This window comes from Parasteatoda tepidariorum, chromosome 2 (genome assembly GCF_043381705.1).
Source record: "Parasteatoda tepidariorum isolate YZ-2023 chromosome 2, CAS_Ptep_4.0, whole genome shotgun sequence".
In the NCBI taxonomy this organism is placed as follows: Eukaryota; Metazoa; Arthropoda; class Arachnida; order Araneae; family Theridiidae; genus Parasteatoda; species Parasteatoda tepidariorum.
This window is the reverse complement of record NC_092205.1, coordinates 54,396,964-54,424,058: the sequence shown is the minus strand read 5'-3', so window position 1 is coordinate 54,424,058 and position 27,095 is coordinate 54,396,964. Positions and strand designations below refer to the sequence as shown.

Sequence of the window (27,095 nt, the reverse complement as noted above, 5' to 3'; positions counted from 1 at the left end):
CGCGACCACATAGGGCTCTCATGGTTGATGAGTATCTGGAAAGCGAGGATATTCAACGACTGGATTGGCCAGCCAAATCCCCTGACCTGAATCCTATTGAATAGGCTTGGGATGCTCTTGGGAGAGCTATTGCGATGCGCCAACCTCCCCCCAGAACCATTCTGGAGTTAAACATTGCTCTGGTGGAAGAATGGGAGGGTCTTCCACAAGTCCTCCTTAATTCCCTTATTAACAGCATGCATACTCGTCGTGCATGCTGTCTGTCTGTCAGGGGTGACCATACACCATACTAGAGGCAACACACACTGTACAAGCCACACTTTTATTGTCATCTTTCATCCTTAAGTTCAGACTACATTGGATTTATTGGCAATAGGTCTTACCAGTGAATGGCACTTTCATTTTTGTTTTTCATACTTTATTATCATGGAACAAGCTATATCCGTATCAAATTTCATTTATTTATATTCAGTATTTTTTGAGATATTTGAGATATTTGGATTTCCATCTCTTAATTTTGTCCACCAGTGTACTTCATTCTAATTTGAAAAAGTAACAAGAAAGTATGAAAATGTATAATACAAAATGCATGCATTTTGTATAATACATTTATATATTAAGTAGAATACTTAAGCAAATATGTAGAATACCTAAGAAATGTATATACTGTCTGGCGTTTAAAATTTTACTTTTAATCTATTAATACCTGAACTAATGCATAAATGTTGACATTATAAAAATTGTCTAGACAAATTGTCAAATATAAATTATTGTTTACATTACCGTGCAATTTTATGCAGTCTATAAATCGACTAGGTAGTCTTTGGAAATATTTACATTACTGGTAATAAAAGCAAGAATGCGGTGAATTTACTCATTAAAATCTTCAATGAATTATTATTACAAGAACTCCTTTTTACAGACACACTATAATACAGAAGTATAACAGTAAAGTTTAAGATGATTAACATTATAATTCACCTTATGCTGACATATTCAATTAATAATTTATATTTTTTTTAATAAAATCTCACAATTTTCCTATACATTTACGAATAAAAGTTATATATTTAAAGCATTACAGTATATATTTTTTATAAATAAATTTATAATAAAACGAAAAATATATAAATTGTGAAAATAGTGCATTTAGGGATAGAAAAAAAGTAAAATTTTAAGATCAATAAGACTTTGTAGCATTTCTGAAACAACATTGTGATGCAATAGATTGCATATCCCTTTGCTGCAGAAAACAGTTTTTCTTTATATTTAAATTTTTTACAAAAATGAAATAAAAATAAATTAATTTATTTGTTAATATATAAATAAATTAATTTTCCAGGACAGGGAAATTTCCTGTTCTAATTAAGGAAAAAAAAGTTTGAACGTAATTGCACTTATCCATGATAAAATATTTTTATGACCTCTATTTACGCATCAAATGATGAAAGTCGAAGTGATAAAAACTTCAGCTATTATCATTATCATTATGCATGTGGATATAAGAACATTAATTGACAACTCATGTATGACTGATAATTTAGATTTTTTTTCATACTAAAAGTAGCTTTTCATGAATCATTTTTAGAAGCAGTATTTTTTTAACTATGAATGAAATCAAATCGAATTCTAACACATTGAGCTTTTCGAAATCAACATAGGTAAACAAGTTTAAATGAGGTTAACGTTATGTATATTATGTATACGTTATTTATGCAACTAAATGCTACTTACTTATGCTACTTTATATGTAGGGGAGAGTGGGGTCAATTGTAAAATTTTTTACTTGACTACTTTTAACTAACAAAAAATCCAATGTATTATTAGTATTAATTGACAGACGAGTAAAGTAGACTATTCTCTGCTAGAAAAAAAAACCTTATTTTAAATGTTATTATATTAGTTATTAACAATTTTTGACAGTCGTGCACTTGTTACAACTGTACCCACTTACGGGATCAATTGTAACAGTTCATAAATTCAACTAAAACATTAATTATGCATATTATCATATATTTTTTTGTTGCTCAAAATAGTAGTGATATTTTAGGAGTAAAAATAATAGTGAGCAGAGACCTAAAGGGTTAAACTTTTAACTTTAAGGAGATAAAAATTTTAAAAGGAGACAAATAAAATAATGCATATCCAACATAATAAAATTGATATGGGAAACTATTGGTGGTTCTTAAAGAGTTAAGTAATGGTTTGTAAGCATAAGATTATTTATTTTCAGCTGTGACAATCGTCCCTTTACTTATTGTTACAATCGTCCCCAAGACGCCATTTCAGCTTCATTTGTGAAAAACATTGCTAGTTAATTAACAAAACAAATTTTTTTTATTGAAATGTTAATTAAGGTGTCCACTTACATATTCGGTTAATAATTTTTATTTGTTTAAACAAAATTACTTTGTTACAATATAATATTCTAATACTAAAAAAAGTACTTGCGTAGCGTGAAAGTATCTTTTGTGATGTAACTCTTTCAAAAGTACATAAAAATGGTTGTCAGCAGGGGTGTACATGTAGATTTATTAAATACACCGTGTGCGCCTCCTAGGAACCAAATCTAGAACCCGACACTCAAAATTTTGGTTCTGTTAATAATCGTACCCTGTTACAATTGTCCCAACTCTCCCCTATAGACATAAAGTTCTTATAACTTTTTATTTTCTCAAACAAGACATTTATTCAATCATGATATCCAACTTTTATTTAATTGAAAAATATTCATAACCGCAATTCAGCTTAAAGTATTTCTTATTAAATTAGCACTTCAATAGTTTTTTTTTATATTTTTGAAAAATAAATTGGCAGTTTCTTAATAAGCATACATAATTCCTAATACTACTTAAATAATGAGAATCCCTTCATTATTTTTATTATTTTCCATATTTTTACGAATATAGATAAAAAAATAAAAAATTAATAATCTGTACTCACGATTATCACTTGAAATATAATATTGATTAGTTCGTCCACTAAGCATCTTTAAGAAGAATACATAGATCTTTTTACTAAAGAAAAGGTTTTCGACGAAACTGATGTTACCGGAAAACATTAAAAAATAAAAAAAATAAAAACCGGTCTATGCTGTTCTTACCGGAAAAACCTAACGCAATTGGTTTTAACTTTAACCGCAAAACATTCTTGTGTATTGCAAACCATTATATTAAAATTGGATTTTCTTAGCAAAATATTAACATAAGTAGAAAAAAACTAAATTAAATTAATATTCAGCAGGTTACTACGTCGAAAATATAAGCACATGAAATTTGATTTCAATTATAAAATGAATTTTTTTTTTACCTGAGGTTGACATTTATACATTATTGTCCGAAATTTTTTTTATTTGAGCTGAGAAACACATTTGAAGGTTGAAATAGTAGTTTTTTGTGTGCCGGGTGCATGAAAATTCAGCAACTTTTTATTTCTTTAATTTAATTTAATTTTTTTAAACACGTCCATTTTGCTCAGTTTTTAAAAAATAAATAAGGTAAAAAACAATAAAAATATTAAAAAAATAAAATAAAAACCCTGGAGGAGGTTTGCATTTTTTGGTGAGTTTTCGCTTCAGACGAGCTAAACGAAAAGTACGGCTAAAACAATGAGCAAATCCTCGAGGATTGTAAAGTATGCAATCCAAAAGAAAAGAGATCTCTTTTGTTTGGATCGCATACTTTATATTAGCATATCTTAACCCTACTAATTAGGGGTAATATTTTGTCATATATTCTATCATGTATTCTTTATATTAACCCTACTTTTGATAAATCGTTGGTAGGACAAAACTTATCCGTTTTTTTATTTTTATTTTCAATAAAAAATTACAAAAAACCTTTTTTAAATAAGTTTAGTTTTTCCATTCTTCTTAGAATTATTTATTAAGAAGAATTTTCAAGACTTAAAAAAAAAAAAAATTAAAAATGTAATGTTAAAAATATTGTTTTGTTCTCAATAGTTAAAATACTTGTTTTTAAAATTTTAAGACTTATACTTATGCTCTATTTTATCTATCTATTATTACTTATCTATATATCTAGTATTTATATTTATGTACTTTATTCTTTAAATGATTTATTTATTTGATATTATTTTTACCTTGTAACATCTTTTCGCGCGATAATTTTAGATTTTAGTTTTTATATTATCTTGTACTTTGAATTACAAGGTTCATTAGAATACATTAAAAAAGACTATTTCCAAAACGAAAAGTCCCTTTTAGGCGCATATGAATTATTCTAAAATTAAAAATTCCAATAATTAATCTATTCATTCATAACTCATTACGTGTAAGAAAAATTACTATTAATAACAAAGCATTAAAATCAATTTCAGTTTTTAACATTGAATTTTATTCATTTTTAGTATTTTAGGAATGGAAACGAGTTAGTTCTTTTCTCATTAATTATACATTCAAATACTATTTTTATACAAAAAAATAAGAACTCTGCATAAATGTTAACAGACGCTCATGCTATGCATTTATTCATTACGAAAAAAAATGCAATATTTAATTTTTCACGTCCAAAGCCCCTTCTCCGAAATCTGTGTCTGCTGTTCTGTAATAAAGTCCAATACTAGGTCGCGGGAACCGACAAGAGAAGAACCTAATATAATTAACCTAGATTTTGCCTTCACTCACCCTTTACCGCCGCACCCCGTAATATCCCATTTTTACCCCTAAAATATATCAAAAAACACTTTTCTCAGAAGTTGCGTGTTTCAATGAATTTCCAGCAACTTTCTCCCTGACCCCCTGCAACCCAGTTTTTATCCCTCTCAAGGATAGACTTTCCCTTTTCGTTGGAAAAAATATCTGATAAATATCTCTGCATCAGGTAATAACTTCCGACAGCAAATCTTCCACATTCGAAATCGATAAACTAAATTACTCCGGCTATCTACCGAGAAGTTTGGAATTTCGAAGGGATATTTTCTTGCGAATGCCGACTTTGAAGGTTGTAGCATTGCACAATGGGGTGTGGACATGAACATTCGAATCACGTCCGCTGTATCGAGCGCTAGATCCTTGAGAAGTTCTTTTTTTTTTCTTAATCAGGTATATTCATTTGGTCAGAATTTTACGCCGCAGCGCATTGAATTGGTTTTATTATTACTGAATCATTTAATTTAATTTAGATTTAAATAATAATAAAAAAAAGGATTATTTTTCTGACGTTAAAAAAACTAGTTGGTTTAGTTTCTGAGGAAACTATTTGTTTATAAACATTTTAATGAATTTTTTTTTATTTTATCGAAGAGTGATTTTGGTTGAGGAAATTAAGTTGTAAGAAGGAAAAAAATCTGGTAAAATTACCGTGCTCTGGTAAATACAAAACTTGTACGGTATTTAATGCAGTCATTCCGTCATTTTTTTCCATTCAAGTGGTAACGGTATCAAGTGGTAATTAATTTTTTTTTTATTCAAGTGGTAATTTTTTTTATTTTATCGAAGAGTGATTTTGGTTGAGGAAATTAAGCTGTAAGAAGGAAAAAAATCTGGTAAAATTACCGTGCTCTGGTAAATACAAAACTTGTACGGTATTTAATGCAGTCATCCCGTCATTTTTTTCCATTCAAGTGGTAACGGTATCAAGTGGTAATTAATTTTTTTTTTATTCAAGTGGTAATTTTTTTTATTTTATCGAAGAGTGATTTTGGTTGAGGAAATTAAGCTGTAAGAAGGAAAAAAATCTGGTAAAATTACCGTGCTCTGGTAAATACAAAACTTGTACGGTATTTAATGCAGTAATTCCGTCATTTTTTTCCATTCAAGCGGTAACGGTATCAAGTGGTAATTAATTTTTTTTTTTATTCAAGTGGTGATTATTTTTTTTTTTTTTTATCGAAGAGGGATTTTGGTTGAGGAAATTAAGTTGTAAGAAGGAAAAAAATCTGGTAAAATTACCGTGTTCTGGTAAATACAAAACTTGTACGGTATTTAATGCAGTCATTTCGTCATTTTTTTCCATTCAAGTGGTAACGGTTTAATGGAAATTCTGGTTTTCATAATTATAGTTCTTATTACTGTACGTTTAGTAAAAAATACAAAACTGAATAGCAGATTTAACCGAATAAATGATTTTTATGCCATGCTCTAAGATATCGAAGATAAAATAACCAAATTTTGTCACACATTATAAAATCATATTTTATTATTAATTTTACTAATATTATTACCAAAGCTCTGCGGTAAAAAATTCTGATCTATTTGGGGTTCCCGTAAAGCCAGACACTCGGTAAATTTTACGATGTTCAGATAGCTTTGACCATACGTTTTTTCTCAGTGTTCATGCTTGGTATAAACGTTTTCTGTATAATTTCAGTACATAAAAAAGAATTCCGAAATCCCAGGAGATAAACACAAATATTTTTTAAGTATTCATATTACATAAAATAGAATGGATGACAAATTCATTAAAAGAATTTTTTATTTACCTGACTTCAGAAATCTAGTTTAGTATGAGTGGTAAATTCACTTCAATAAATTTTGGAATGAAGGAATGGTAAGAAGTAAATAGAATTTTTGACTCTCAAATTATTTTCAAATATTACAAAAGTTGTTTTGTTAAATGAAGAGCTTAGACTTGTATTATTTAAAATTAAATAAAAAATATATAAATGCTAGAAAAATAGACAAGATCACGATTTTTAATATTAGAAACATTTAAAAAACAAATCCTGCTGGACGAATGAATTTTAATTTTTTCACTATATTGACTGCTACAAAAGTAAGTTTTTATTAAATGTTCTATTATTAATGTAATATAAAGATTTTATTTATTAAATTAAAGTTAAGAAAACTACTTTTCATATTATTTATCATGAATTTGTTACGAATTATTTGTCAGTCACGTGACATACACGTCACGCGAATTATGAGAATCCAACCAGCATTCATCCTATTTTAAAAATGACTGCTTGTACACCGAGAAAACATTTTTTATTCTTTTTAAAAATCAAATAGCAGCCAATGGAAGAAAAATCATAATTTAGTTTTAAAAAAAATAACCACTTTTTTTATAGAAGCTTTTTTGCGTCACGGTATATAAAAAATTTAGGCGTAAATAGGCTTTAATACAAAGATTACTTTTAAATACTATAATCTAAATATACGTTTGAAATAATGAAATTTAAATTACTAGTGGGCTGCGCCCCCTGCTCGCTAACGCTCTCCAACCCACCGAAAATTGCTACGCAATCTTATGTGGTTTGCTTCGCAAACCAAGCTCGCTACTAACTTAGCTACATTGCAAATGCACAAAATTCTAAGAATTCAAAGCAATCATTCAAATCCATATAAATTTTTTTTTTAAAAAAAATTACATCTTTTTATTAAATACTAAGTCATTAAAATAAATTTGAATTCAAATAAATGACTTGCAATTCGTTAAACCTATTAGAAATGTGCTATAGTATAATTCGTGATATAATTCGTGATAATAATTCGTAATATATAAATTCGTGAAAAAAAGCGCTTTCGACAAAATACTAAAATAGAGATCTATCGACAAAGACTACTCACTTCTGCCAAGCTTAATAGTATGCGATTGCCGCAGCTGATGCTCTCTGGTTATTTTCGTTTCCGTTTTTAAAAGCGCTATATGTTGAGCCACCTCAGCTAGATTTGGCATGTGACATTTTCAGCGGCAATCATTGGTCGATTTTCTAGCGTTGCCATTCGGGGAGTTGTAATGAGGCTTTTTTTGTCACCGTGTAAGAGAAATGGTAACGTAAACAAAACAAAGCAAGCGTTGCCACCGGCGGAAAAGAAATACAGCCAAAATTTGGGAGCCACGTAAGAGAATTATATACATTAGATATTCTCATGTTATAATATTAAAACAAGAGTTACAGGAATCAGAATGTAAATAATTTTTTCTTCTTTTTGAGGTAATATAAAGCGTATTAGTTTCAAAGAAATGCCATGCTATGCATGTAGAATAATAATGATTTGTGAATAATACGTAAAAAAAGCTAAAAGAGAAAAAACTAAGCTATCTTATATTTTCTACACATTTAGAAAGCTCGAAAATTATTTATGTTTTGATCTTTATTAGATAAGTAAAGAAAAGGCAATGAAGTGGAACATTTTTTATGTTAGCTAAAAAGAAATGTAGTATTGCAATTCTTCAATTTCTTGCCTTATATCTAATTGTTATTTGTTGTTTCGAAAATTTAGATGTATACATTACAGTTATAATTCTATTTATAAGATTTTTTTTTGACCGTGTTCTCTGAAAAAACCGACAATATAAGGTGAGGCAAAGTGTTTGTTGTTGGTAAATAAAATATTAATGTTTATAATAAATGGTGAAAAAAATATTATTTTTATATTATTTTAAAAGAAATTTCTACTTCAAATTGAAAACTGTAGCTGTTAAAATACATTTAAAAGTGAAACTAGCTCCTAATTTAATGTTTTTAAGTCTGTTTAAAAAAAAAGATTCAAAAAGTTTAGGAACCGGTACGTTTTAATGATTTTTAAAAGGGCTGACGGTAATAAGAATACTAAAATATAAAAGATATTTATTTATTTAGGAGTTAAAGCAGTGAATTCTTTTAAATATTTATAAGATTTATGTTTTTGAAGCTTGAATTTCCACAATTAAATTTTTACTTGCATAATTTTCAATGCATTTTTAAATATTTCATTTTTTAGAGCCGGTACGTGCGTACTAATAATGTTCCGTCTGAATTCTATCATTCGTGCTTAAAAGCTAATGTTATATTTTTCAAGAATATACTTATGGTTATATTTTAATAACGATATACAGCTTTTTATTCTAGCACATACAGTTATATATAATAAAACGTTATTAAATTTTTCTTCTTATTTTCTGGTATTAGACTCCTTGTGTATTGAACTTTATGTTTATCCTGTCTTGAACACGATAGCTACGTCTTTTATCAAGAATTTGATAAATCAGCTATTACCGCTCATTGTTGGAACATTGGGCAGCTATTTAATTTTGTTAACGATGAAGTTTTGTTCACCCTAGCCACATCAGCTTATCTTAATGCTCTGGAGTCTTGTTTAATATAAATGTTGATTCCCTTGTTATTGATATGAGTTCCTCACTATTTCTTTATAGTGGTTGGAAATGCATTCTACCCTGATTAGTACTTCTTGGTTACCGTGGTTTTTCTACTTTTGTTTTATTTTCCTCTTTATTTTCAATTTCGTAATTGGCAACCTCGCGATTTCTTTTCTGTACTCTTTTTCTCTGGTGATTTTTAAGAATGGGTACCTATTTTTTAATGCTTGAAAGATGTAGACTTCTTTTTTGATTATAATTTTTTGAGAAAAAAAAAGATTTTTTCTTTGTAAAGTATTTGTAAATACTGTTCATTTTAACCGTGAATGATAGAAAAAGAAACGGTACGATCAGTACTTAGCACTCTAAGAAAAGTACATTAGTCGTCTACAGCATTGTTCAATGACGTCAACTTCGTAAATTTCATAGAAAGGTGGGAGCCGTGTACTTAAAAAATACATAATTATAAAATACATAATTATAAAATATATAATACATAATTTTTTAATGTGTTATAATATTAAACCCCTTATTAAACTGCTACAGAAATTACAAATACAATATGACAACATTGTTAATGTCGCGTATTAAAAGAGTCAAAATTTTCGGAAGGCTGTAAATTTGTTAAGAATAAAGAATCTTTGTTCAGAAAATGTGTAAATTGTTCTGAAATATTATTTGTATATATATATTTATACATATATATTTTACACGACAACGAAGAAAGTTTTCATTTATCTTTTGCTTTGGCAATGGAGAATTGAAATATCAAGAGTGTGACCTGTCATAAGTATTAAAGCGGAAATATACATATTTACGAATTTCTGAACGAAAATTCTTTTCTCGCGTGGACAACGAAAAATCGAAACAAACTGAGCTATAAGTTGGAAAGGATATAAAGATTAAAACCGAATAGTTCATATCAAATTGTCCTATATTATGCTTTAATTATAATAATGCAAATTCAATAATATTGTTTTTATTCATTGTTATTGTTATTTATTGAAAAATAACTATTATGCTGTTTTATTTTTTTAAATGTATTAAAAAAACGTGTTCGTAGGGTAGCAGAAAGCTTTAATGAGAGTTCAGAAGACTTCGCATTGAAAAAATGCGTGGGAGATTTGCCGTCGTACATGTTGTTTTTCAAAAGTGTGATCATTGTTTTATTTCTGAAATTTATTTTATCACATGACATTTATTTCTATTTAAATTTCGTTATTTCAATAAATTATTATTGACCAGAAATTTTAAATTTTAAAGAGGAAATGTTTTCAAACATTTTAATAACTAATTGAAATTCTTAAGAACTGAGAACTGCGTAAAAGCAAGAACACATTTCAAATGAATGTAATTAAGTTGCGAGTGAAGGGAGTATAGCAAAACATATGAAATTGCTTAGCAATCTTGGGGGGTTCAGGAGTGTCAGTGAGCAGGGGACGAAGACAATTAACAATTAAATGAAGAGTTTGTCTGATTGTCTTTCTTGAAACTCCAGAACCGTTTATGCAAGCTATCTGAAATTTAAACAATGCATGAAAGGGACAATTTTAACCCACGATCCAAAAAAATGTAAACTTTTTTTTAATTAGATCGCTTACGAGAGATGTTGTAAAAAGGGAATTTTCTCATTGTATAAAAAATGTAAATAAAACTGCAGACTAATTTAAAGGTGAGGTTTGTTAGCTTATTTTTATTTAATTATTTTTATTTATTTATTTTTATTTAATTATTTTTATTTATTTATTTTTACTTAATTATTTTTATTTAATTATTTTTCTTTAATTATTTTTATTTAATTACTTTTTATTCGTTATGCCGGAAAAACATAACTATCAAGGTGAACATGCAAGCATAGGCGGACTACGCCTCTTCTTAAATTAACTGAAACCACGTGTTTATTTTGTTTATAGTTATGCCTCGAAAAAGTTTTTAACTAAAAATAAAACTTTAAAATCAACTGATTTGAATTGAAAAGAAAGTTATTTACTGAAAAGTAGAATTAATGAAGAAATAGAACTAATTCGTTAAGGAAAAACGTATAAAATCGCCACATTATTTTTAACGTCAATGATGCTCGATTAATTCAGGCACCAGGTACAAATAGAAATAAAACAAAATAAGCTCTGTACTAAAAAACAAAAAAATATAGAGAAATGGTACCAAGTCATTTAGGAGAGGCGTAAAAATTCGTCAAGCTATTATTGTCATCAATGATGCTTAATTTTTTAAAAGATTCTATTTGAAAAACAAACATGTACTAAAACTCAACCTTAATTTTGATAATGTACTTAACAAACTTAATTCTTTTAGGGGAACTATTAAAAGTCACTGTACTATTACTGACGCTAATGAAGGTTAATTAATTTCAGTAATAAATACCAATTTATGTAAAAAAATAAGCTATATAATAAAAAATATGCTACTAATTCGTTAAAGAGAAGCATAAACAATCGCCAAAGTATTTCTGAAGATTCTTAATTAATATTGGTAGTAGGTGCTAATTTAAACAAAAGCTATGTAAAGCAAAATAAATGAAGAAATGATGGAACCACTTTGTTTAGTAAAAACGCAAAATATCAGCATGATGCTTAATTTTGACGCCAATGATGCAAGTTTTGTTGATAAATTCCAAATGAAAAAAACAAACAAACTTTGTACTAAAAAGCAAACTTAATGAAGATAATGTCTTTATTCTTATAAGGGAACCGTAAAATGTCGCCAACTTTTATTGACGCCAATGATGGTGAATGAATTTTGGTAATAGATACTAATTGAAGTAAAAAAATTAGCTATGTACTAAAAGGTAAAGTAAGGAAGAAATGTTACTAATTAGTTAAAGAGGAGCGTAAAAAATTGCCAAACTATTAATGAAGCTAAAGATACTTAATTAAATTTGATAATAGGTGGTAATTTAAACAAAAATAAACTATACTAAAAAGCAAAATTAATGAAGAAATGGTACTAACTTTTTTAATAGAAACGTAAAATGTCAATATGCTGTTATTGAGGCCAATGTTGCTTAAATAATTTTGGTAATAGGCACTTTTGGTAATATGGTAATTGGGGCAGTCTTACTAGTTACAAAATATACTGACAAAGACGCAATCAGTATATTTGACACCTACTAAAACTTCATCAACACTGCGCAGTTTTAATATAAATACTGAGGAAAGAGATTTTTTTTATGGGTCCTCAAATGGAATAAGTACCAGAGATAATCACTTGATTATGCTAAATTTTGACTATCATGAGTTGGTATCAAGCAACAACATCATATTCTGATCACAGTTAATCTTTAATATGACGGGATGAACTTCTAAAAACGTATTTGGGTTAGTCTAATTACGTAAAGCCACGGGGAAGAGGACAAAAATAATAATAAAACAAATTAAGTATTTTAATTTTATTATTAGCGTCGGTATATGTCTTTCTTATTTGTGCTCGATTTCATAGTGTTGTTTAGCAATTATTTTTTGATTGTTAACTTTTTGCACAACGTGCGAACAACGGGTATTAAACTAGTTATTCATAAAATATAATAATTATGTCTTAATTAAATACTTAAAGTCATTCATTTAACTGAAAAATTACTATTTCTTTATTTTAATTTTCATTTGGCGCAAAAATCAGTTCTTAAAAATAATTTGTTCTTATTAATAATATGTAAATAATAAAGACTGGAAGCCTTTTAACATTACGAAGCTAAGAATCATATTTATTATAACACCACGTTTATTATTTCTAAATACGCAATTCAATGGTCATAAAAATATTTATTTTGTCTTAATTACATACTTATATTCAAAGGTGTTATCAAAAGAGTAATGTTTCTTTGTTCTTATTTTCATTTGGCTTAAAAACTCGTTCTTAAGAATAACAAAAAAAGAGAGTAAAAAGTACTCAGAACTTGTTAGGACCCACCCGAGGCGCCTTTGGTGACATACCCTGACCACTTGATGCTCTGAGAAAAAAGAGCTTCAACAAAAATGACCCATTTTTGTGAGAAAGATCCAGTTAACGTGATTGAAATATTAGCTGACTTCCACAAACGGTCGATAACTTCCTTCATTTGAAACATTTCTTGAAATGCGATACTTTTGCACAAATAAATTTTAATAATTTATGTAGCAATTATTTTTTAACGCTTTCAACTTGAGGGCATATTCATTGATAAAATAAGTTTATGAGACAGGCAAGAATTTATTGAAACTCGTAGTTTATTTTCTTAACAATTGTGTCGTATTCCTCGAATAGCGAAGCTTTGTTTACACATTTTTATTTGGGCCGTTAATAAATATTAGTATTCGTTATATTTTAAGCAATTATATTAATGAAGTGATTGCAAATGCAAAACATGGTGGGATATAATGTGATGTAAAAAAATTTTGAGGGAATTAAAAGTACAATAAATACGAATGCCAAGATTCATGTTTCTAAGATAATTATTAGATTTTCGATTAGATTTATTTAGATTTTCGATTAGATTAATTTGAGAATTATTCCTATTTTAAGGAGTTTGGTTTATGTGGATTAACCGACCAATTATTTTGATAAAATTTAGTTTTGTCCTGATTTCTCTTCGAAAACGTTCTTATTTACAGAACTCAAAGTAGTAAAATTTAAGAAATAGTTGAAAGCTCAAAATAACTTTTCTTTCGAAATTTTTGCTTTTTTTTTATTGTGCAGAATATTTAGCGTGTATTATACAAACAGACTTATGATACTATTTTACATAAAATAAGAACATATAATAGATTTTATTCCTTTGGCAATAACATTGACATTTTAAAAATTAATTAATTAGAAATAAAAATAACAATTTTGCATTGAATACTCCATAAAATAGCGTTAGCGGTGTACAATTATATCCATATCATTAAATCCATATCAAATAATATTGACTTATTGATGATCCTGGCCGCGATAGCTCAGTGATTAAAGTCACTGAGTTGCAATTGTTAAAATCATATTTTATCAAACCATATGAACCTATTAAACCATATTTTGACATTATTTTAAGCCATGACATTACTTTAAACCATATATATCATATTACAACATTATTTTAAACCGTATATATTATATTACAACATTATTTTGAATCATATAAATTATATAACAACATAATTTTAAATCATATATATTATATTACAACATTATTTTAAACCATCCTTCGTTACAAATTAGAGAGATTTTTTGGTGTTTTCATAGAGTCAGAATTATGGTAAATTTTACCACAATCTGCTAGTTTTAACCATATATTTTTTCTCAGTAATGACTCTTAGACTTTTATTGGGGGAAAAATGAAGTTTATAAGAGAAAAATTTAAAAAAAAATCATATTTCGATTTTTAAAAAGAAAAAATATTTTTATAAGTTAACTTAATGTCTTATCTTTCTTTATGCATATAATTTGAAGCAAGTCTTATCTAAATATTCTCCCTCAAAGGAAATAAAAAATAAAATTGAACTAAAGATTTTATGAAATTTCGTGTAGAAATTTAAATAATGTGGTAAGAGGAGCTTGTTTAACTGTTTCACGTAAAAAAGTTATTTATAAAATAAATACTGAAAAAATCACTTATGATATCTAAAAAAAAAAATATTGACTTATAAGTAAGTTTCAAATCTTGCCTTTTTTTTGCGATACAATTTAAAACAAATCTAATTTAAACATTTTAATTCATACTCAGAAAGGCTGGAAAAAAACCTTGAACTTCACTATCGACAATTTTTTATCTGATGAGAAGAAACAAAGACGTAAAAACGCAGAAGAGAGAAAGAAAATCGAGATCATAACGAAACTTGATGAGAAAGTAGACTAAGAAAAAAAGCCGGAAGACATCTTCCTTATGATTATTTTTTAATTTTGTTATTGAGCCCGATTCCATCTTTTCAGACATGTTTTTCTCTGACACATTTCAAGATTTAGATGCTTTATTAAAATTACAATTGTTACTTAGGCGCAGTCACTTTCTTCAATTATTTTCGATTAGTGTGTTTTTTGTGTAAAAACTGGGAGAATATTGTTTTACGTTAATTATCCGCCATGCAGAAAACTATTATTTTATATAAATTCTTCTCATTGAAACTTGTCATTTTCATTCTGTCAGTGAACTCGATTACATTTTTCCAGACATGTTTTTATCTGACACATTTCAAGATTTAGATGCTTTAAAGTTACGTTCGTTTTTAGGCGCTATTATTTTTCTGTAATTGTGTAAGTTATATTTTGCATATTGTGTAAGTTATTTTCGATTAAAGTTTTTTTATCTAACAAAAAATGTGAGAAAATTTTTTACTTTAATTATTCGTCATACAGAAAACTTTTATTTTACCTAAATTCTTGTTGTCATTTTAAATTTTGTTATTGTTTCCAATTACATCTTTTCATTCATACTTTTCTCTGACACATTTTATGATTTCGATGCTTTAAAGTTGCAGTCGTTACTTAACGCAAAAAATTGCAATTGTTTATTTAAATTTTTAGATCTTTTCATAAGAAAAAACTGGTCAACTCCGACCACTTCTTTTGAAATACATTTCGACTTTTTTTTTCTCAAAATTTTTATTCGAATATAAATTTTGTAATTGCTTAAAAATGAAAAAGCATTAAGTTTGCTCTAGTGATTAATTGCGATCATAATATTAATTTAACCTAGTTCCAACATCAGTCATGAACGTTTTATGGAAAGCTATTAAATAAATATTATTCGTAGTTTTGAATAAAAATTGGTAATACTTTACACATGCATATGATGACTTCATTATTGTTTAAACTGCGCAGAAAATTTAAGTAGTTAAAATGATTAAAAAAAAACTAAAAAAATATTAGTTTCATTTCTCATTTTGAAAAAATTGCAGCAAAAACATTTTTTGCACATAAAAACTGAAAAAGTAACCCATAATATTTGAGATTAAAAAATGCATAGAAAATAATGCAAATCTATAACCCATTCGCATTTTTATTAATTTATTAAATTGAAAAAAGCATAATATTTTACTTTGCACCGCCAAAATTGAATTCTAATGTGAACCTCACATAACTTTCGCCACATACAAAATTTTGTAACTCCTTAATTTAATATATTTCAAAAGTTTTTCATACTTTTGTGCAAATTTCCTGCTTTGCATTTTTAATATTTCGAATTTCTTTAAATGTATTTTTAAAATAAATGTATTCAGTATTGTATTATTAAATATTTTTACTGTTTTAGAATTTCTTGGATGCCCTTGAGAGACGGGTTGAAATAAATCTTCATTAGTATACAGCACTTTTAAGATATTAATGTGCTCCAAAACCAGACGAATGGTTAGGCTGCCATCACCAATGTCAGCACCATCACCATAAAAAATTTCCATACACCATACAACCTAAAGACTTACCTTTCACTTTATAGAAACCCTTCATTTTGTTTTGCAGATAGTCTTGAAAGATTATTTGAGGATTTAATGGTTGAAATTGCTACTTTCAATTCTAAGTATACAAAGGTGGCTTGTATCTTTTTAAAACTCTTTCTTTTATAACATTATAAACTCTGAAAAAAAATTATGGTATTTAAAATATTCAATATTATTTAGGATTGATAAACCTCCACCATAAATAAAAACTTAAAATAATGCTGAAATAAATTGGAATAATATATGAACACTTTGAAATCGCCAGTTTTATCCTAACATATAAAATTAGCTGTTCTATGTTAACAAATATGGTTCATGAAGACACATATCATATAATGTGTAAAAAAATGTATATTAGTAAAAATGTTTTTAAAATCATTTGTACGTGAGTGTGCATAAGGTCAACACAGTATGCATTCGAAAAATTCTGTGAATGGTTTCGTAATTGAATTATCTAGGTTGGATGTTCAGCTCTATCAGAGGCAGTAAGATGTTGGGCACCTGGTGCCTATTTGAGTCCAAATCAAGAAAATTTAGCCCTTCAGTATCGTGATTACGTATATGTAATCATGTGATTCTCCCTTCATGGAACACAATTTCATATATGATACGAGTCTTTTCGCCGCTAGTGTTCCAAAACCACACGGAGGTCATTTCAATTCTGCACTCTCTTATTACATTCTGAATATGCATATAATCGATTTTAAATATAACAAACATATGTGATAAAACGCAAGCTTGCCAAAATTCCGCTTTGGAATTTTAATTGATAATTTCGAAAACTAAACCTATAACAGTTTTGCGGAATTTATTTTCCATAAATATAAAGAATTTCTATAATGAATGAATAAAAAGTTTGCATTCGACGGACTGTCCTAAATTGGATAATTTAAAACGTTCTTATTTCTCTCTAAATTATTCGTTTTTATTTCCTCAAACTAATGATGATCTGCGCGAAGTTCTTTGTCTTTGTTTATTATTATTTTTGGAAACATTCTAATGGTATTTATTTGTTCTTTTTTATTTAATGAAGCTTTCAATATTTCTTTTAAGCTAAGTTCTTATTTCGATATAGGGACATTCTACGTATTAATATAAATGCTATCGTATATATGTATGAAATGCGGAATAGTCATTAAATAATATGCCTAATATCGAATGACAAAGCGCGAAAAAATAAATATTCCCCACATTGTCTAAATATTCTATAGAGCAAATAAAGCAATCCGGCAAAGTATGAAACGATAAAATTAATATAATTTACTAAGCACTCTATAAAATAAACTATAAAAAACAAACAAATATACATACAATGAGTAAGCAAACTATATAACTTTCATATCGCATAGTTTGTCCAAAAAAAATTAGTCATTCTATAAAATACGTAAAAGCAAAGTGTGTAACAATTCACACATTTCCTATTTAACCTGATATTCCAGGTATTTAATACAATGACTAGATCAGCTTTTCATAGATTGACAACAACATGCATATTCGAAAATGCTTAAAATTTGAATTTTACTTTGTCAGATATTAATATTTTTCCTGCCTAAATAAGTATTCAAATAAACGAACAGGGTGTTTTGAAACTCATGGGCAGAAATATAAGGTAATAAAAAACAGCTAAATGAGCAACTTTCACCATACTAGGGTTGAGGTCAAAGGTTGAATCACTAAGAGGTATTCGTCACTATGACTTGAAGTAACCAAATACGAAACTGCTCAAGGTGTTCATGAAATGGTTTGCTGCTCATGGTGCCAATAAAATGAAATTAGCACTTGCTCTATCTATTTGGTGTTTCGAACTTTCAGGTGACAGTGACGAGTATCTCTTAGTGGTTATCACGGCTTGCTCTTCCCCCATGTCTTGTAAGGAATAAAGTGCTTGTTTAGATGCTTTCTATCAATTCTTAAATTTCTGCACATGAGTTTCAATACAGCTCTGTCTTTAATATCTATTAAATACTCTGACGTTAATATATATTAAACGTATTAAACAGTTTGGTGCAAAATGAAATATTTGCATGTAGTTGGTGCGAAATGAAATATTTGCATGTAGTTAACAAGTAAATGACAACAATTGATACAACTAAAATACTGAAATACACTTGATAAAATATTCCATAACATCTATTCAACACTTTATACGTTTATGCCTAATTTATCTCTCATCTCGTAACAGTTTAATTTAAGAAAAGAAAAAATTTTGATAAAAATATTTTAAGATGTTTTAAAATCAAAGATTTATGAATATATCTTGTTTCCTTCTATCTTAAATCATGTATTATAGAACTAATTCCTTAAAAACTTTCTGCAGACTTGAAATCGTTTGTTTAAATATAACACAATTTTGATTTTAAAACAGTTACAGAGCATCTTAGTAAAATAATTTTCAATTTAAAATACTGCAGTGTTTTTTAACGCAAAAAATATTCACATTTTGAGATTTTTTCACTTGCAGATAAATAAAGAAAAAATATAAAAAATAAAAAAAGCATTAAAAAACGTGAAAAAAACATAAAAAATAAAAAAGAACATTGATGGGGATTCTACAATTACATTTTATACATTAAAAAATACTAAAATTGCCAAAAAATACTAAATGAGAAATTTACGAAATATTGTTGTGCAAAAACTTGTTGCAAAAGTGAATAAAACATCACGAATTATTTCTCTCTAAAACGTAAGATTAAGTTCCAAAAAAGGCACAATTTTTAAAATCACTTGATTGAAATTTAGTTATCGTTTCGTTTGCGCTTCAAAATATTACATTTTACAATTTTTATTATTTTTGAGTAAAATTATTAAAATGCTTATCAGTGAAAATTGTTTACGGCTTCATTTAAATCTTTGCAAAATGTAAAATTTAAAATTGCAAAATTTTAGGATTAGCACAGGCACCCAAACCAAACTGACACGATTTAAAGACATTTCAATACATTTTATTCCAGCAGTAAATTAATCACATACATTTACAAATTTATTTGAATAATAAATAAATAATTCAAAAACTACAACTAAGAATATCTGGTCAGTATAGTTAAAGGTAAGTAAGTTTTTAGTTTTTTTAGTTTGATGCTTGGTTACAAAATTTTAATTCCTCATAAAAAATATTTTTCAACACATGGTTTTGAAAATTAAAGAAGCATTTATTAATATTGTTTAGGAAACTGATAATACTTTTACTTGTACTCATAGTTCGTATTCTTCAAACTCGCATATTTTTGTGTAATACTTAACTGTGCTTAAGCTTTACATTTAATGCATATACTCATATTTTAATACATTTCAAATTGTTATTTGAAACAATTTTATTCGAACTCTTTATAACTAGAACATGAAGAAGTAACGAGTTGAGCAGTCATCTAAATTTGCATGAATTAGTGCAAAAAAGAAGTTCGAATTTAGTATTTTAACATTATTCGAGATTCATCAAAGCTCACAGGTTAGTATTATTCATAAATTTGTCAATGATTTGTTAATTGTTTTTGCTAAATCATGAAGCAACAGTACTTATCAACCATATTTGTATTATTTGTTATTTTGATTTAAATTTGGCAATATAGTTCTAATTAACAAGTTACATTGTTTATAAGGCTGAGTCATTTTTAAAATTTGAAAACCTTTGGAAATGGTTTGTATTTTATTTATAGTTGTACAATTTTACAGAAACGCAGAAGGATGTTTTTTAACATGATAAAATAATTATGGCACCTTATTAAGCTAATTACATAACCGGTAATAGAAAGCTATCGGCATAAACACCAGCTATATATGGTTAAATTCTTAGAGAATTTTCAAAAAAAAAAATAGTGGTAATAAATTAGAACAAGAAAGTTTTTAAAATATAAATTCTCATACATTCGTTATACATTTTTCATAATAAGTAAAAGTAAACAATTTTTATTTAATATTATAAATAATAAAATTTTTCCTTAATCCATCTTAAATAACTTAGAACATTAGTAATTAACAATAATACAAGAACATTATTTAAATAGTAATACATTTTTAGCAAGAAGTGTAATTATATACAATATAATAAAATTTCGTTATCATAATTTAAATGCTTCAGAAGTATTTAAATGTTTGGAAAAAAACGTCACAAAGTCAGACTTTTCTTCAAGAAACAATAATTAAATGAAATCAGCGGCTTATTTTAAAGTTTTTTTTCTAGTTTCAAGTGACATTGACACTAGTTTTACGCAATTAAAATGCAAATCTCAAGTCAAGTAATTCATGACGGAATTTACAACATTACAGTTATAGACATAGTAAAAGAAACACTTAATAGCTGAGATTTAGTTTGATGAGTTAGACAAGCAGCCGTGCTTAAAAGAACATTGGCCTTGGCATATATCGCACGTATTTGGCGCTATTTAAAAGTGTGTTTTCTTGTCCACTAGTCACGCTTAATGATTTTAAATTATATTTAGTTAAGGGTAGTAAGTTCAGTTATTGGGTGAAATTAATTTCTTTTTAGGTGCTTTATATTGTTAGTTATTTATAGAAGAAAAATTCATATTATTTCTAATTCAGTCACTTTAAGATAATTTTCATGTTTTCCTGTAATTATAGTAGTATTTCCTGCAATTATAGTATATATTAAATAAAAATGTATTTCGATTAACTGCTATGGTGTATATATTTTTTTTTATTCAAAATGGCGTGTATGAAATTTTCTACAGAACACATTAAATTAAAACAAACAAAAAAACATTTTTTTTACTATTACAGTAACAATACTTAAAACTGAAATTAAAAATTAAAAAAATATGTTTCAGTAAACAATTTATTAAATAACGCCCATTTGGACTCAATTTCTCAGTAACAATTTCATTTCAAGCGTAAGTTATTAAATGATTTTTCATATCAATTTCATTTCAAGCGTAAGTTATGAAATAATTTTTCATATCAATTTCATTTCAAGCGTAAATTATTAAATGATTTTTCATATCAATTTCATTTCAAGCGTAAATTATGAAATGATTTTTCATATCAATTTCATTTCAAACGTGCGTTATTAAATGATTTTTCATATCAATTTCATTTCAAGAGTAAGTTATGAAGTGATTTTTCATATCAATTTCATTTCAAGCGTAAGTTATTAAATGATTTTTCATATCAATTTCATTTCAAGCGTAAGATATTAAATGATTTTTCATATCAATTTCATTTCAAGCGTAAGTTATTAAATGCTTTTTCATATCAATTTCATTTCAAGAATAAGTTATGAAATGATTTTTCATTACTTACGATAGTAAATATTAAAACCTTCATTAAAATGTGATATATACGTAAAAATATAGCGCATTATAACTTTTTTTTCATTAATTATTAAGATATGGAGAAATATATTAAAACGTAAAAACCGATTCTCCTTTTCAAGATTTATAAATTTTTCTAACTAACAAGGTTGGGAAACGACTTATCTTTCAACAATAATGCTGATTTTTTTATTTAGGTTAGAAAGTATGAAATTCATTTTGTTTATTTCAAATTCCTTATAAGAAAATACCTTGATAAGTAGCCAAGTTCTATTCGTCCCGAAATTGACTCTAAAGGGTTGCTTTACTTTAGGACTTTTTCATCTTATCAGAATCTTAAATCTTTGAGTTAAAATATTGAAACTTTAAGATTAAATGTAATAACAAGATTAACAAAAGTTCTATCCTTTGAGAAATGAACTTGAAAAGCAATTGCAAAACTCTGGCTTTTGCAAGTAGTTTCAAAATAGTATTTTAATAGCTGAATTAGTAGGAATCACTTGGAATTTATATTTGAACGTACATTTTATTATTGCATTTTTAAGTATCAAAAAGGAATTGCTTCATTTTTTATTCGTTATTGCTCATTAAGCAATTTTTTCTGCTATTCCCTTCAATTTTTTTCCAACATTATATTTTCATAAATTTATAACTCCACAACCAAAGCAAGACAGACAAAACATTTATATATATTATGTGTTAATTCGGGTGCATTTCTTGATAGTTTTTGTTTGTTTTTTGTATTTTTAACCCAATACAGAAGAAAAGGGAACTGCTGGATCAAGGATTGGGAGAAATTTGTCTTTGTGGAGGATTTCTTGATGGAACTAACCCGCATTTGCGTTACAGGGAGAGGAAGACCACGAGAACCTCCCACGGTTAGCCTGACGGCAAAGGGACTCTAACCCATGATCCGTCTACCACTGAGGATATTTCACGTCACCACTGTGGTTGGTGCNATTGTTAGTTATTTATAGAAGAAAAATTCATATTATTTCTAATTCAATCACTTTAAGATATTTTTCATGTTTTCCTGTAATTATAGTAGTATTTCCTGCAATTATAGTTTATATTAAATAAAAATGTATTTCGATTAACTACTATGGTGTATGCATTTTTTTTATTCAAAATGGCGTATATGAACAGAACATATTAAACTAAAACAAAAAAAAGCATTTTTTACTATCTATTACTGTAACAATACTTAAAACTGAAATTAAAAATTAAGAAAAATATTTTTCAGTAAGCGATTTTTAAAATAACTCTCATTTGGATTCAATTTCTCAGTATCAATTTCATTTCAAGCGTAAGTTATGAAATGATTTTTCATATCAATTTCATTTCAAGCGTAAGTTATAAAATGATTTTTCACATCAATTTCATTTCAAGAGTAAGTTATGAAATGATTTTTCATATCAATTTCATTTTAAGCGTAAGTTATTAAATGATTTTTCATATCAATTTCATTTCAAGCGTAAGTTATTAAATGATTTTTCATATAAATTTCATTTCAAGCGTAAGTCATTAAATGATTTTTCATATCAATTTCATTTCAAGCGTAAGTCATTTAATGATTTTTCATATCAATTTCATTTCAACCGTAAGTCATTAAATGATTTTTCATATCAATTTCATTTCAAGAGTAAGTTATGAAATGATTTTTCATAACTTACGATAGTAAATATTAAAACCTTCATTAAAATGTGATATATACACAAAAATATAGCGCATCATAATTTTTTTTCCCATTAATTATTAAGATATGGAGAAATATTTTAAAACGTAAAAACCAATTCTCTTTTTTAAGATTTATAAATTTTTCAAACTAACAAGGCTGGAAAACGACATATCACTCAACAATAATGCTGATTTTTTTAAAATTTAGTTTAGAAAGTAACGTATAAAATTAATTTTGTTTATTTCAAAGTCATCATAATAAAATGCCTTGATAAGTCGCCAAGTTCTATTCGTCCCGAAGTTGACTCTTAAGGGTTGCTTTACTTTAAATCTTTTTCATCTTATCAGAATCTTAAATCTTTGCGTTAAAATATTGAAACTTATAGATTAAATTTAATAACAAGATTAATAAAAGTTCTATCTTTTGAGAAATGAACTTGAATAGCAATTGCAAAACTCTGGCTTTTGCAAGTAGTTTCAAGAGAGCATTTTAATAGTTGAATTAGTAGAAATCACTTGGAATTCATATTTGAACGTACATTTTATGATTGCATTTTTAAGTATCTAAAAGGAATTGTTTCAACTTTTATTCGTTATTGCTCATTAAGCAATTTTTTCTGCGATTCCTTTCAATTTGCTCCCAACCTTATATTTTCATAAATTTATAATTCCCCAACCAAAGTAAGATAGACAAAACATTTATATATATTATTTCTAACATTTATATATATTATATCGTAATTCGGGTACATTTCTTGAAAGTGATTGTTTGTTTCATATTTAAAAAAGGTAACTGACAAATTAGCATTTTAAAATTTAGGGTACAAGAAACATCAAAAAATTGCTATCATTGTTTATAGTATTTTTATAAATCATACAATTACATCATGTTTAAAGATTAAAATTTATTTCTTAAAATCTTATTGTTAGAAGAAAGAAATATTACTAACACTTCTGTTGAAGTGACTTTAATTCACTAGAATGATTTACTAAAAAATTTTATAAATAGATTCCCTAACACATTTTTTCTGTTGAAAATGATATATTATTGGGGGTTTACAAACACGACGTGTTAACATTTCTGATTTTTTTTTCTCATTTTAATAACTTTTAATGATGTGTGGAGGATATTGAAATTATTGAATTCTTATGACTATTTAATTTTAAATTATTATAATAATTATCATTATTTTTGCAATTAATATTTTTAAACTTTTTCCGCATCTTTTTACTTTTTTGGTCACCTCATGGTAACTTTTTTTAATAACTGTCGTTGAACAGCCGACCCAAGTTTTGGGTTTACAACTACTAATGCACAACTCCATAGCCTTGTAATTTTGAACCCAATACAGAAGACAAGGGAACTCCTGGATCAAGGATTCGGAGAAATTTGCCTTCGTGGAAGATGTTTTGATGGAACTAAACGAATTTGAGTTTCATGGAGAGGAAGACCACGAAAACCTCCCACGGTTAGTCTGACGGCAAGGGGACTCTAGCCCATGATCCGTCTACCATTGAGGATATTTCACGTCGAGCCAAATAAGGAATTAGTGTCGACCAGCCATCGCTGGGATTCGAATCCGGTTCAATATATTGGAAGGCGAACGCTCTATCCGTGAGCTATCACGGCTCCTCATAGTACATTTGTTAGCATTTTAATAATTTCTCATATTTTTCGAGAAAAATGTGGGAAGCCAAAATTTTGCTCTTGAACTGAATTTTCATTTTAATTTATTAATATATATATTTTCAAGAGCAATTACCGTTAATATTTAATAATGTTCTGATAGTTTTACTTATTTTAATTTTTTTATCATGTTGATGTTATTTAAATACCTTTATTTATGAAATATTTAGCCATTTAAAAGTTCTAGAGTTGTAAGATGTTTTAATAGAGCATTAATAAAATATGATTTTAAATTCATAAATTCTTTAAAATATATCAAAATTTTGAAATTATGAACTTAAATAAAGTTTAAATTATTCGTTTAGCAAAAATAAAAAACTTCTTAAGAGAATGTTGTTCTAGTAGTTTCATCCTATCTGATATACATTTAATTTTTGATTTACACAAATATATGAAAAAAATTATTAAAAAAAAACCAAATGCAAAGAATTTAATTTTATGCAAAGAATTTAAGAGTAAAAAATGAAAAAAAAATAATATTAAAAAAATTAAAGCAGGTAGTATTTATAAATAAGACAGTATATACCCTTAACATTTCTAATCATATTTCTTCATATTTCTAATAAAATAATAATATTTTTCATGAAACAAATTTTCAGCGTTTTTTACCCTTAAAACATTTATACTTTGTTCATTTTAGAACATTCTTTGCAAACTCATTCATAGTTCAAAATTAATTAAGAAAATCTTTGCTATGTTTCTAGCTTATATTGTATTTATAGCTGATTGCATATTTGTAAAACAAGGAGAAAAAAACTGTACCATGTAAAAATTCGCGAAAAAAAAATATTTTCTCCCAAACATATACATGTAATATTAAGAGAAACATACAAATCATACTAATTTGTTTTGGATCAAACATATTTTTCAAGCGCTTACATGAGATAAATAGATGATAAAATTAATGCAAGAAAAAAAGAAATGATAAAATTAAAGCAAGATAAAAAATGTACGATAAAATTAAAAAGTAATATGCAGAATGCATATTGAATAAAAGAAAATTCTACAAAAAAAAATTATTTTTTTAACAAAGAACAATATTTCTTAAGAATGTCGAAAGCCGGCATTTACTCAAAATATTTTCTTAAAAGATTTTATTTTTATTGCAAAGTAAAACGAACGATACTCACTATTATTGACGAATGAACCAGACTGTTTTTCTTTTAAATATAAATAAAATAATAATAAAAAGAATCACAGTTACTCCTGAAATTTTAAAATCACCCGCCGAATATCACCTTTCCCTTCTCACATATCAACCACGAGAAAACACAAGAGAAAATGATTCTTTTCCTTTTGGTTTTGCTTTCACAATCAACTAGTCTTTCTCTCAACACATCTCGGACAAGGTTATGTGTCCGCCATCTAGCGGCCTTACCTGAAGTATCCTGTTAGTCGCTTCCGCTCGAATAAGTCCTCTAGGTAAACAAATAATGTTTACATGCTAAAGGGTGGGTAAGTAAAATACAAGGAAGAACTGCATCGTTTAGTTTTGAGAAGATTAATTGATCGAGTCGATCAAAATGAAATGAATATGGAAAAAGATAAGTTGTTTATTATTCTTCGATACAATTCGAGAAGTTGATTACAAGTCAGGATTTAATTATTCTTTAAGTTATGATATTATCGGCGGGTTAAGTATCCTTGATATTTTTTTCTTTAGAAAATGATACAAAACACCTTGTTTTACTTCCGCTAATAGAAAATTGAAACTGCTTACACTTTTTTAATCGTAAAAAAATTAATTTATTAGTTTTTTACTTCGGGAAAAAACGAATCTAATTTTTATTGGAATTCAATACTTTAATACACTTTAGTGTACTAATACAATAAGTTAAGCCTCAATATTACACCATCCTTCACTTTTATTGTTTATACAGTATAGTTATATAAAATACTTGCTGAATACTCGTTCTAGGAACGACGTGAATAAAAAAAAATTTAATCGATACTGAACACCACGAAATCATGCAAAAAACTGAAAGGCATGAGTCGGCACAATTGAAGAGTTTTGTGGAAG

At 27.0% G+C, this 27,095-nt stretch overlaps 1 protein-coding gene across 2 annotated transcripts in view; it reads right to left on the bottom strand.

Annotated features, from left to right (window-relative positions):
* The window catches only part of LOC107454807 (ATP-dependent translocase ABCB1), a 117,829-nt gene extending 91,474 nt beyond the window's left edge, over window positions 1-26,355 (bottom strand). Inside the window, exons 1-2 of one of the 2 annotated variants that reach the window (XM_071177585.1) lie at window positions 26,206-26,355; window positions 16,430-16,581 (exon numbers count right to left, since the gene is read on the bottom strand). In XM_071177585.1, the coding sequence (XP_071033686.1) occupies window positions 16,430-16,454 (25 nt within the window). In that variant the 5' untranslated portion in view covers window positions 16,455-16,581; window positions 26,206-26,355. The remainder of the gene's footprint in view (window positions 1-16,429; window positions 16,582-26,205) is intronic. The other variant, XM_071177586.1, reaches the window with a different exon arrangement.
* Between the last annotated feature and the right edge of the window lie 740 nt (window positions 26,356-27,095).